Source organism: Brachyistius frenatus, unplaced genomic scaffold (genome assembly GCF_029030835.1).
Source record: "Brachyistius frenatus isolate BFR_SWC_R1_liver_20210118 unplaced genomic scaffold, ASM2903083v1 Contig_475, whole genome shotgun sequence".
In the NCBI taxonomy this organism is placed as follows: domain Eukaryota; kingdom Metazoa; phylum Chordata; class Actinopteri; family Embiotocidae; genus Brachyistius; species Brachyistius frenatus.
Window position 1 is genome coordinate 79,838 of NW_027211074.1, and position 13,754 is coordinate 93,591.

Sequence of the window (13,754 nt, forward strand, 5' to 3'; positions counted from 1 at the left end):
GGGCTGCTGAATGCCATGAGGCTTGTGAAAGAAATCCTGTGAATCAGGAAGGATACCTGAAGCAGGATATCATGTCTCTCCAAACTCTAACACGCTTTCTCCTGCGCTGTGTGTGGGCTACACTACAGTCACTGACCAGGTTCCAGTTTCACCACTTATTGTTTTAGTACAAGTACTGCGAGCTGTGGACCGTGTCTTTACATTAACTTTGTGTGTTTGTTTGTGCCATTAGGGGGTCTCAGTCTTTCAGCAGATTACTTTGGAGCCTTTCAGAGCTGTGTGATCTGCGTCACATTACTCCACCAGTGGGATCCTCGTGTTTTATGTGTTTTATTTCTTGGAATTTTCAGAAAGAGGAGCTCCTGCAGCTTTGAAACAACAAGTGTGGATGAGCAGAATTAACATGGAGAACAATAAGGTGACCAGTCATCAGTATAGGGACTGAAACAAAAGCTTTACCTCAGAGCAATGATTCTCAAACATGTAGAAGAAAATAAATACCTTTTCAGAGCAGACACATTTGCTCGTCAAATACGTACCCAATGAAGTCAGTAATTACTGCAGTCTCTTATAATAATTTGCTAAAAAGGAAGCCATATTGTTTCCCTGCTGATCAAATTGTCTGCATTGAAAAAAATTGAATGCTAAAAGTTGATGTCATCAGTTTGAGAACCAAAGCCTTAAAGTAATTCACTAAAATGAAGTTTTCTATTTTGGAGATCTGTCCCTCAAAGCTTTGCACTTCCCTGCTCTGTGTGTGTCCCCAGCAGCCAGTAAAAGAGGTGCTGCCCCTGCCTCGCCACCCCACCCCACTTGCTGTGACCTCCTCCCCTGTGACCCCTGCTGGCACTTCAAAAAAACTCACCACAGGCTCCATCCAGCATGTGCAGGTGGCCTCCTCAGGTGATCACCATAGAGACCCCATAATTACATTTCATTGTGTTACAATATTTTCAGGAGTGTGGATGCAGTCATTATGTTGGTAAAGAACTGCTGTCATCCATGTTGCTGTTTATTTTTTGCTTATTATATGACTACAACCATGTTGGCTGCACTAGCTGTCTGCCTTTTGGAAAATAACTATATTAAACCAAATCAATGTAACTGAAAGTGAACCAACACGAACCACAATATTTCGTACACACATACTGTTTCAGTCAACAGAAAGATATAAAAATGTATTTTGGGGTTGAATGTTTGACCTTTTACCTTTGCTGTATTTGTTTACAGTGGTGACATCGCTCAATCATCTGAGGCCTCCAGAGCGGGACCTCACGCTAATGTCTCAAATGAAGTCTATTAAGTCTCTGAGGCAGGCTGGCTTCACCGCAGTCTTCACTGGACAAACGGTGAGCTGGCTGGCACGGCATTAAAAGACAAACATGAACCCCGTATTAAGATGACTGACATTTCCTTCAGGACAAATTAGAACTAATTAACAAAGTGTAAAACAAGAACGGTACTTTACATTTTGAGAATTTGATGCTTAAGTATTTAATTTCTTACTGCAAAAAACTCACAACCTATTCAGGCTAATTCCTTTGTAAGCACTGTCCCATTATTTACTGTTGCCACCACTGTTGCTATGCCAGGTTTTTTATTCTGCATATTTTTCCATTTACAGAACAATATAAGAAGCTGTAGAGAGCTGGATAACTAAATGGAAACTCTGTGGGACTCCAGATAAATTTTTCATGTTTCCAGCTCACTTGTTTTAAAAAGAAAAACCTGTAAGCGATTCTTATATTTGCACTCGATGGCTACACTCATGACATCACCCTCCAAACTCCTGAGATGCTACATGTCACTTTTACTACACCCCCATACACACCACTTTGGTATGTTGGGAAATTCAAAGCTTGACAGGACTGCCAGCTTTGATTAATAATGGTTAATAAGCTTTGATTGGACAATCACTGTTACAGGGAAGGGTTTAGCAAACAGACAATCGGGGCTGTATTCCAAATGACGTACTTCCCTCGGTACACTCAAGTACTTTTACATGTTAATACACTGACTTGTGTAGTTGTTAAATTTCAACAGGGTAGTGTTTTCCCAAACAGCACACTGCTGTTCTACCCTTACGAGAAATAACCGAAACATTTGAATGCATTACCTGCCAACATACCTGCCACAGTTAGAAAATACTTTATATCTGTGGTCTCTCCTTTTCTGCTATATTGCCAACATGAAGACCGTTGAGGGCAAATAGTGTCCAGCGTTTTACCCTCAATTTGTGGACCATTTGGAGTTCACCATCCAGGTACTTGTAGTTCACTGCATGTTTTCATACTTGTCAGTATGAAGGCACGTACGTACTCAAAAGGGTCTTTACATTGATGCTTATTTATGTGATATAAATATATATGTAATTCTTTATATTATTTTGACTTCTAGCCCACAGTTGTTTGGTTTATTTACCTAGGATTTCAAAGAACCCCACAAAGTTTCATAAAAATAGGTTTGTGAGGATGTTATCACAGTGATTTTTTTTTTAATCTTAACTAATGTGGCCCCAGAGCTCAGCAGTGTCACTGTGTCTTACACTATTGAACGCTGATAGAAGCTTGACAGTGAGGAGGAGCTGGAGGAGTTACCAATAGTGGATGTCATCCTGGCTGACATCGACTCCCTGGTGCCAACTCACGATGAAACTGGATGCCCCATCGCAGAGTGGAAGCGGCAGGTGATGGTGCGGCAGCTGCAGGTCAGGCTGCAGGATGAGGAGGAGCAGAGGAGACAGGTACTCTTCATCGGCTCTGTTGGACTGTATGTGCAAAAGGCAACAAAGCAAAGAAGGATATTTCCCAAAATGCTGAACCATTTCTTTGACAAAAATCATCTCTCTGGACTGTTTGCTGAAATCTCTTATTTCCTACTAACAGGATAGGCCTAACGGCTACCTGCCAATGGACGGTTGGAAGTACTCCCAAGCTCACAACGCAGTCTTGGGGCCTTTCGGTGAGCTCCTAACAGAGGATGACCTGGCGTACCTGCAGCAGCAGATTGAGTCTGTTTCACTGCAGAAACACTGCCAGGCCTATGAGCTGGAGCTGACCAGGCTGACTGAGGAGCTGAGGTCAATTTTACCTGATCCTATTGTCAATATTTCCTTCAACAAAGAGGTCCTGCAAAAGATGGACTCTGAGGGGAAAAAGCATCCGACTTTGCCAGCCTGGTGCAGTCGTGTTTCAGAGATTGTTAAGAGTATGTCTCTGCTGGTTGCTAATCTGGCTCAAACCACAGATAAAGACAGTGAGAGGAGGACAGTGACAGGAATGCTGGAGGGGATAAAAGATGGTTCAGGAGTTGATTTAGGGCAGAGAGTGGTGCAGCTGGGCCTAGACCCAGCACATGTGGAGACCTCCAGTGGATGTCGGATACCACACATAGGGATGGCATCTGCTTTTAGCCATCGCTTGGAGAGCAACAGCTACGGCAGAGCACGGCAGGAGAGGGTGGAGAGGGAGATCCAACAGTCTGGAGTGTCAGTGAGAAACCTCAGATCCAACTTTGAGGGTCAGATTGGTGGCATTTATCCCTTTGCTGGAGTTGTAAAAGGGAGACAGGGGTTGACGAGCCAGGTGGGGGTTGGAGCTTCAGGAGATAACAACCACAACCTTAGTCTTAACTGTGAGGCCAGCCGATGTGAAACTCCTAGAAAACTTTTACCTGTAATGGAGACTACCAGTTTACGAAAAGAGCGAATAGTGGTGCTGTTCCTGAGCTACTGGAAGAAGTCTGCATATGCTATTTCAGTGAGAGCAGCGAGGCAGAGACAGGGACAAGTTGGAGCATCAGGAAGAGTGACAGCAGCCCAGCCCCAACAGAAAATCACCTCCATGTTTCAGTTCTGCCAACAACGAGGTGCTGTGGACAAAATGCTAAACTCCTGGAGGAATAAACATGAACTCAAAGACGCTCAAACTTCTTGTTTGTCCTCCTCTGACTCAGAAAATGCTTCCCCTCAGGTAACCTACTCCCCTGAGCAGTTCCTGCCAGATGTGGATGGTGTTGCAGTGAGCCACGACAGTTTGACCCTTGACCTCTTTATGCTTGGTTACTTCCACATCTTGGAGCAAGAGTTGTCACCCGAGGAGAGGAAGATGAGGCATCTCCTCTGCTTCGAAGTCTTTGACCATGTCGGCAGTTTCCCATGGGAGAAGGTGCGGGACTTCCACAAGGCCGTTCTCCAGGAGATCCAGGCTGGGAGGCGCCAGTGGTGCAATGGCTTTGAGGACATCAAAGTTTGCTTCTTTGGTGAATCAAGACAATGCCGCTGTCCTTCATCATCGTCATCATCGTCGTCGTCATCACTGCTGCCAGATTCCATATTGGTGCCCAAGGTCACAGTTCAAAGTGCTACTCCTGATGAGAGTAGCAGTGACACAAACTTTTCCTGTTACAACAATGAAGATATTTGCAAATACATTGACCGCAGTTTTGCTTTCTGGAAAGAGAAGGAGGCGGAGCTCTTTGATTTTGAACATTAGGTCTTGTGGGACTTTTTTCCACAAAGTGATGTTGATGTGCTCACTTTGCTCATTTTGGCAAATTGTTGGAAGCCCAATAAAATAGCATCTGCTGCAGTACTGATGCACTATTGCTGCAAACCAACATGACACAGACTTAGTTTGCATAAGCCTCCTGCATCCAGTCTTGTGGTTTTTTTTGTAGCACCATTTGTAGCACCATAAGATGACGTTTATGAGTTTCCTTTAAAAATGCAGCAGAAACACAGAAAACATTTTACACAACTCGATGACGGCAATCAGTTGACTTTGTTTATACTCCATTGCTACTCAGGGGAAAGTGATCTGTAAAGTTATGGAAGATACTTCGAATACAAAAGTAATATTATGATATTGCAGTATAAAATACTTTGTCATTTGGTGAAAGCAAAGAATTGGTAGAAAAATACACTTAAAATAGAATAAGTAAAAGTAATATTTAATATAGAAAGGCTTTTTTTGAGTTTTATTTTGATATTTTAACACTCTATTGACATGAATGCACAAATCAAGTAGTGCTGCAGTTGGTAGAAGTTTGGCTAAATTTGGCAGCAGCTGATAATCATTTCTAATTATTTTCTCAATTAGCTGATTTCTTGACCAGTAGTCTTAAACCAAATAGAGTTTGGGGTTTTCGCTTCCAAAATTAACTAAATTAATTCAAATTAAAGGATATATGGATTTTTTTTTTTTTCTTAACACTGCATCCGATTGTTTTTGAATGATTATGATGGAAATAATTTTATGGGCACATTTTAATTTATAAAGCAGCCAGTAACTGAAGCTGTTAAATGTTTTTTATTGACCAGTAAAGTCATGTGGCAAAACCAATGTTAACTGTATGATCTAATGAAAACGATGTGATGTGTAATCAACTGCCTTTATTTACTTTGCCGTAGCAGTCATGCATGTTTTTATTAGTTTATATCTCGGACATGTAAATCATAGTTCAGTTTCATGTCCAATAGAAAGGTGAGGGTTTGAAAAAGGTGAGGTCGCGCATGCGCACAAGATCCCCAAACTGACAGGAGGATGCTGAGCTGCATTCCCATCATTCTGTGAGGAGAGGAGGATCCCCTGCGCACCCACAACGGAGGAGACGCCGAGCGATAAGAACACATAACATAATCCAAGTTGAGCTGTTTATCTGCCAACATGTCAGCTGGAGGAGATTTGGGGAACCCCCTGAGGAAATTTAAACTCGTATTTTTGGGAGAGCAGAGCGGTGAGTCAGTGCTCGGGGGAGGTTTGGGTTATCCTCATCAAACATGCGGAGCCTATATGTTGAAGGCCATGTATGTAAATCGTGTTGTTTTTTTTGGAAGTTTAAAGTGTACAGCCGGCTGGTTTTGGTTTATCTGACGCCCATGGTGCTCCCGGCACAATCCGTGGCAGAAAAAAATTCGATTAACCGAGGTGAAAAAAAACAACCAGAACAGAAAAAAAAAAATAAACGCATGCAAATCATTTTAAACCTTTTAATTAAATACAACCATTGTGATCTTTCAAATATAAATGCCAACTGTAATTGATATTTTTGAGGGTGGTTTATTTGTCGCAAATTGTCATAATTGGTATCATAGCAGGCGATATGAATTCGGATGTTTTGATGTGCTGCAGTGACCGACAAATATGCTCAGCCTTTTCCACATAACGGCTTTATTTCACTCACATCGCCAATTTATGACACGAACGATCCTTTGGTTTTTTTTCTTATTATATGACAGTGTTTATTATTTCTCCCACCGCTGGTGTTTTTAAAGAAGGTAATAAACAGTCCCCCATGTGTCAGTTCGGGACACACCCTAGGCTGCCGATGTCTGTAGCATCTCCGAACCTCGCAGTCTCCGCTTCGCTCCCATAAATAATCCAATAAAAACGGGCCTGACAGCGCGACAACGTTATACTATTTGTTCAATAATCCATGTATTCAGGGTGGGAATGACTGTGTACGTGCTTTGATGTGATGGCACAAATTCAGGAGGAGCTGATCGATAATGGTTTAGCGCTGTAAAGCTGCCGGATACGTGTTCAGACATGAGACATCCAGAGTGGCAGCAGGAGGAGCTCATCAATAGCCCATCAAAAACAACGAAAAAGAACAGAATATACGCACAGTTAGGTCTAATATGACAGCAGCTTAACTGGTGATTGTGTTTTACATTGTGACGCCTCAGTGTGTGTGTGTGTGTGTGTGTGTGTGTGTGTGTGTGTGTGTGTGTGTGTGTGTGTGTGTGTGTGTGTGTGTGTGTGTGTGTGTGTGTGTTGGATGTCTATGACAGGGCTGTATGTCGACTGGAAGCCTCCCTGTGTGTGTTTGTGTGGCCTTGTACTGCAATGTTGCTGTCCATGGTGCTGAAAGTGAGGCCTGACGTGGCCACTGCCCATCGCTGGCTTCCAAACTACTGCTGTCTGCACAGAGGTCTCTGCATGAGAGCAGGGGCCTGCTGAAAACACTCCTGTCCTCACTCATGTAAAGATCTGGTGTAAAATGGTGTGAAAGATGGTGCTGGGAAGGATGTAAATACAAATGGAGGCTCACCTTGAACCTCTGAGAAGTCTCCATCTGGCTTACGAACGCTGCGAAACAGATCAAACCTTCATGTGTTGTGTATCTGTCTCGTGAAGAGTCACAATCTTTTCCGGTGATTATTTTGGATGCAACATACGTTTTATTAGTTGTTAATCAATAATATTTTTCCTCATTGCAGTCTTCTCACACTGGCTTTCAAGAACAACATTTATTTTAGCTGAAACATTAAGTCGATGTTTATTCATATTGTTAATGTTTATTTGTATAGAGCATGGATAAATTACAAAAACTCCGCCACTAAGATATAAGCAAACCAGCACATGACACAAAATCAGTAACAGAATATGTACAAATTGGCACAAAACTTAAGACACAACAAGAAAACAAATTCAAAATGGCGCAAGATACAAACAGTCATAATTACAATTTAGGTCTCAGGTTGCAGCTTTTTACTCTGTTTTGTATTGTTTTGGAGATATGATCAACGAATGAAAATATTATCAGCTGCAGCCCTGAAAAGATTTTAAACTTTCCATCATTGACACCATTTAGTTTTATAGATTTCTTTAATATTGTTTTGCTCATGAGGAGCATTTACACATCTGGTTTGGCAGTGTGAGACATTAAGATGTCAGATACTATACGATACAGAGAGTGTAGAAAACAAATTTTAATTGCTTACTTTGCAGTGAAATGTCGTTTTTGGAAGGATTAGTAAGGATAAGAATAGGAGAAGTTATTCATTGATCCTTTATTACAGAACCTATCATTAAAGAAATTAATTGATATAAAGTAAAATTACAGTAATGTTGCTGAATTATCAGGCAGATTTTGTTCCACTGAGTCATGAGTGAGCTCATGTTTTTTCTTTTAATTGCCTCAAGTCAAATCTAATGTTTCCATTATATGGATTTTATTCTCTTGTATTTCTTTAAATTGTTATTGGGTTGATAGTGATGGTTAAAGTGGCAGTGATCGAATGTGAAACTGTCATTTACTGTCATTCTGTCACATCAAAGAAACCTATTTTCATTGAATGATGTTAATAGAAATCGTTTATTGATGTCTTTGAAGATTCTTGGTGATCTGCACCAACACCTCACTGAAAATCAACATCTGTGTGCTCTGTTCTGTTTCAGTGGGGAAAACATCTCTCATCACTAGATTCATGTATGACAGTTTCGACAACACATATCAGGTGAGACTCACCAGATACAGAACCAGAAGAATATTAATTGATAAAGAACAGTGGGGTGCATTAATTGATGGCAGAATAAGTGATGTCGGGTTACCTCTTCTTCTACAAGCTCCACAAATCGTGCAAATTAAATTAGTATTTCAGTCTGATTCAGTTTCTGTACTCATTAGCTCCTTTTTTCTTTTTTTTTGTCTCTTAACAGCTTTTTGTGTTTTGCTCTTATTTAACAGAAATCATTTGGATGAGAGCAGTGAGCCTTCTAAATTTCACTTACTCTGTTTCATTCTGAATATTTTTTGGTCTTTCTTCACCACAGGCGACCATTGGAATTGACTTCCTATCAAAGACAATGTACCTGGAAGACCGAACAGTAGGAAACCTTGATTGTCATTTTAAATTCACATTTATAAAACACATGTACAGATGAATTGATACACATTTACTTGTAGGGTTTTAGTCAACATCTCAAGTGAGGAACGTCCCAATTTCCACTCTGTTTTGAATAATCCTTGATTTGATTTGGTTAATTACAGCTCTCTTCACACACTAACATGATTATCCTAAGGTTATTTCTGGTAGGAATAGCTTTGGTGCATTGACTTTTCTAGCCCTAACAAGTCAAAGCCTCACCCATGAATCATCTACTTTAGTATTAATACTGTTTCTTTGTTGGGATATTAAGCTCTGCCAGCCTGCACACGAGCTGATACTGGCTTATCCCCTTGGAAGTGTACTTACAAGGCCTTTACATGTGTATAGTCTGCATGTGGTGTGACAGTTAATGCTGAAACAGCTGCTGAAGGCATGCATTTCTGTATTTGTGACACATGCAGGTAAGGCTGCAGCTGTGGGATACAGCTGGACAGGAGCGTTTCAGGAGCCTCATTCCCAGCTACATACGAGACTCTACAGTGGCCGTGGTTGTCTATGACATTACAAGTGAGCAGCAACTTGCTACCTGCATGACGATGCATGTGCCTGTGTATTAATCTGTTTTTCTGCTGTTTGAGATATGGGATTTGAATGACAAGGAAAGACTGGATGTAACATGAGGCTCTGGTCTCCCCAGATGTGAATTCATTCCAGCAGACCTGCAAATGGATTGATGATGTCAGGACAGAGAGAGGAGGTGATGTCATCATCATGCTAGTAGGCAACAAGACAGACCTGGAGGAGAAGAGGTAAATATGTTGGTTCATAATCAACTTTAACGTGGAGATATTTTATTAAAAGAACAGAAAGCGGTTGAAAGCAACACGTCAGTGTACTGAATGAATTAGCCTGAAATGCTGAGTCTGGCCTGATTTTCTTTTTCTCCTGCAGGCAAATCACGATCGAGGAAGGAGAGCAGAGAGCCAAAGAGCTGAACGTCATGTTCATCGAGACCAGTGCCAAGACAGGCTGCAATGTCAAGCAGGTGATCCCTGTAGTTTCACCATATTTCACAGCATTTTGAGCCTCACTTGATATCAGAATCTCTGCCATTGCTGTGTCCCTCCAACATGATCGAGCCACCAGTGTGGATTAATAAAATTGATACGAGTAAATATGTGCGACAGTAGTAACGAGTGTAGTGCAAAGTTAGCTACATGTGCATACAAAGGAATAAAGGACAGGAAGTTTACACATATTGTGATCTCCTAAAAATAGTGCAGGAATGTAATCTGGTACACTTACTTGAGTACTGCACTTAAGTACTAATTTGAGGTACTAGTATTTAGTAGTTCTGTGTCATGCCACTTTATATTTCTAGTCCTCTACAGTTCTGAAGGAAATATTGTGCTTTCTACTTCACTGCTGACTGCGATAGTTACTATGCGTTTTACAAATAGGATTTTACATAGAAAACTGATAAAATATGATCAGCTACAACAGTGAAATTCTTACTTAGAGTTTAATACCTCAGCAGTGATAATCTAATGTGATACAGCTATTAATTGAAACAAGCAACATTTCTGCACTGAATACAGTTAGTTTTGATATTGTAAGTACATTTTGCAGATAAGTCTTATATACTTTTATTTTTTTTTACAGTGTACATTGTGGTATTGCAGGGATATCAGTGCTTCCTTTGTCACTGCTCAAAAATGTAATGAGGCAACATTTCAACCTTTCAGTTCTACACTGGGCAAACATCCATATAAATGCAGAAACAAAAAATCAAACAGTACTCCATCTATAATTAGGGGATGTCGTGATACAAAATAGCACTCGTCATCCCAAAATATTTCTGTGTATTTAGTGTATGCACATAAAAAAACAAAAGCAGCACTCTATATAAAATATTTAATACACATTTTAACCTTCCTACTCATAATATCCCTTTTTTCCCTCTCTCCCTCTCCCTCCTCTCTTCTTTCCTCTATTCTCTTCCCTTTTCTCATCCTAGCTGTTTCGTCGAGTTGCAGCGGCCCTACCTGGAATGGAAAGCTTGGACGACGCAAACCCTGAAGGCAGTATCCTTTACGGCCGATCTGACTCACTGTGCAGAGAGCCAAACAGCCGAGAAATGGGCAGCTTATTTTTAATCTCTTAGTGGTTGTTGGCTCTCGTACAAACAGACAGCCCAGCCTACTGTCTACCGAGGAATCAGCCATTAAACCTTTTATGCTTAATAGAGAAGAACTGCTCAGAGCCAGGAAGATATTGTGGATGCACAGGTGCAGCACCACATAGTGGCTGTGTGAGAAGTGACAGCAGGAGAGAGGACGTGTGATGGAGGACGGATGTCTAAAGCAGGAGAGGGACTGATTGAAAAGAAGGATACTTATCAAGAAATCTGAATTAATACGGGAAAAATATCATAAATTAAACTTCAAAATTCTATTTTGTATTTTACAGTTTAAAAAAATAAACAGCTGACAATTGACTTTAAATTTCAGCCCACAAATTACAGTGTAGTACGTGTATGGATTTGTTGATAAAACTTACTGGGTATATATATGGGACAAATATGCCAGGACAAGACAAGAAGAGAGGTTAATAAGAAGGAGACTTACTTGAGACACTTGAATCTTTGACCGAACTGCTGGGGGTTAAGCTGCATTGTGGGTAATGTAGGCTTTGGTTTTTAACCAAGAAGAAGAAAGTGTAGTATATAATGAACGACAATATCCTACTGGTTGTGCTGCATCCACTTTGATAAATAACAGTCTGACAATTTCATTGATGTTCTCAAACTGCTGATCAGAAAAACAATCGTATCTATCCATTTATTTCATCAACAATGCGACTTCTCCTTAACTGGAAAATTTCCAGTGATCGACATCAAGCTGGACAAACCGGCAGAGCCTACTGTCCCCGAGGGCGGGTGCTCATGTTAATGCAGAGCTGCATCTGGACAGCTCCCTTCACACCATAGGCTTGTTGTGTTGCTTACTACTGGTTAGCTTCCAGTTGACTTCTCTGATTGGATATAGGATCTGGGCCTTGTATCTCATTGGACAAATCAAATGTTACCTTTCAGTCTTGTTCAGTTGTAAAATATTGTATACTTTGTCAATATGTAAGTGACTGGAGGAGAAAAGGGAAGGAAAAAAATGTTGCAATGAAAATGAATAAAAAACAGTTTGGGAAAAATGAAAAAGGGAGAAAAAAACGGGACAACCAATGGAGTTCTTTTCGTTGTTATGTTTTGTATTTTTTATATATAAAAAGGGAAAGCACCAAAAATGATGCCTGAACACAGAAGAAGAAATAGCAGGGGGTGGGGGTTCAGCCATTTTTCTAGGTGGCTGAACATGTCTGAATGTCTGCAGCACGCATGCACGCTGATCTGATCTTTGACCTTTGACCTTTGACCTTTGGCCTGCCCTCCAGGGTTTCCGCGCTCTGGAAGGAGGCTGACTATCTTAGAATGTTTTATAGCATCTCTCTATAGCATCTCATGACAAAATGTATCTCATTTGATATTCCCACAAGAGTCAACTTCCAGTAGGTTCACCTAACAGTAGCTGTGAAAATGTGGCACTCTATCTCTCTATGGGTTTAACTTTTATAGAACAAACTGTACTGTGGTTAAAAAAAAAAAAAATGAAGTAATAAAAAGAAAACTTACTATCACAACTCTCCATCCCTCCAAAAAAATAACCTCCCCTTTTCCTTCTTTCCTCCCTCTGTCCCTCTCTCCTCTCAGTCTTCCCATCCCTCCATCCCGGCAACACACATATAACAATCCACTGTAATGCACTGCACTGTATATAATAATGTAATATGTATGTTGTGAACGTCCCTCTGTAGAAGTGGTCTTTGTTCACCAGTATGAATAATGTAATAATGTTTAATGATTAATAAATTACAGATTAAAGGGCTTCACTCTCCCTACCCATCAACATTTACCTGGCAGCAAAATGGTCTGCTCAATTTACTTGTATCTTGGATTTTATTTCTGTTTTTAATGAAGGAGTATAACGAACATATGTTTGATTTTATTATCATCAAAGGGAAATAGAAGCACTTGACTCAAGCAGGTTTTAAACACAGTTTTAGGTAAGGCACCAATAGAAAACAGATGGGCCCCTGTAAATGTTAATTTCTATTGTTTAAAAAAATTTGATTTTGGGCAGCCTCATTTAGACAACATATGTTTTCATTTAGTTGCAGTAACAGTGTTTGTCAACTGGTCAATGTTGCCACAGACAGAAAAACTTTGCTTAGCCTATACTGTGAAACAGTTTATCAAAGCTTTATCTGGTGGTGATAGGTTTAATCAGCATTTTATGACTTCCTTCGGCCTGGGCTCGAATGTAACAGACGGTCTTTTATATGTGGAAGTCCCGTACTATAGCTTTAACCTTGTAACCAAGCCATCAACTGAAAATGTCAACATACAATCCAGCCTCTTACTGCTAAGGCTAATGCTTGTGAGCTAACATTCGCTGATTTTAAACTAATTGGCAAGCAAGCAGCCTTAATTGTGAACAGACATGAGAATAATTAACTACATGCATGTTTATAATGCTTGTGCTAAAGAAAGAGACAGTTAAGTAATAGTTTGACATTTCGAGAAAGGACTCTTTTTGTCCATCACAGCCAGGCTCCCTGTTTTCAACCTTTAGACCTACCTAATTGTTCTGGCTTTAGTTTTTAGTCTTTATGCTAAGTTAAATCATCCTTGTGAGTGGTGGACCTATTCATGCTCGCATTACCTCTTGAATTATAAGTATAATATAAGAAACAAAGTAACAGCAACTGAGGAAAATGGACTGAGAACAAATCAGTCAACCATGAATGCAGTTTTTCTGTCAATCAGTTAATTATTTATCGTGGTAATTTTCTCCTGCCTATTGCAAAGTAAATTATAACACTAATGCTGACTTCCCTGCAGTGAGTCAGTGTCTGAGAACCTGACAGGTGAGGGGAAGTTAAGATGGAAAGAACCTTTTAAGAAGAAAACTGTCATTGTGACACAGCAGGTCTCTTCACTGAGCTCCCCTGATGTAAGAGGGCAGGTATTCCCCTGGACGGAGGCAGTTAGTGCTGTTAAAATGAACTCCACAGAGACAAAAGGTCA

General features: G+C 40.4%; 3 protein-coding genes across 3 annotated transcripts in view; 2 read left to right on the forward strand and 1 right to left on the reverse strand.

Annotated features, from left to right (window-relative positions):
- ppp1r7 (protein phosphatase 1, regulatory (inhibitor) subunit 7) overlaps positions 1–13,754 on the reverse strand; it is a 109,919-nt gene that overhangs the window by 77,689 nt on the left and 18,476 nt on the right. The window lies entirely within an intron of this gene.
- espnlb (espin like b) lies at positions 404–4,493 on the forward strand. Its single transcript, XM_069687578.1, has 6 exons — positions 404–418; positions 768–903; positions 1,231–1,349; positions 2,579–2,743; positions 2,886–3,269; positions 3,363–4,493. The coding sequence occupies exons 1-6, from the start codon at positions 404–406 to the stop codon at positions 4,491–4,493; spliced, it is 1,950 nt and encodes a 649-aa protein (XP_069543679.1).
- Positions 5,547–12,604, forward strand: LOC138614260 (ras-related protein Rab-6B-like). Its single transcript, XM_069687571.1, has 8 exons — positions 5,547–5,736; positions 8,184–8,242; positions 8,559–8,612; positions 9,076–9,181; positions 9,312–9,423; positions 9,566–9,659; positions 10,632–10,698; positions 11,501–12,604. The coding sequence occupies exons 1-8, from the start codon at positions 5,667–5,669 to the stop codon at positions 11,563–11,565; spliced, it is 627 nt and encodes a 208-aa protein (XP_069543672.1). The 5' UTR covers positions 5,547–5,666; the 3' UTR covers positions 11,566–12,604.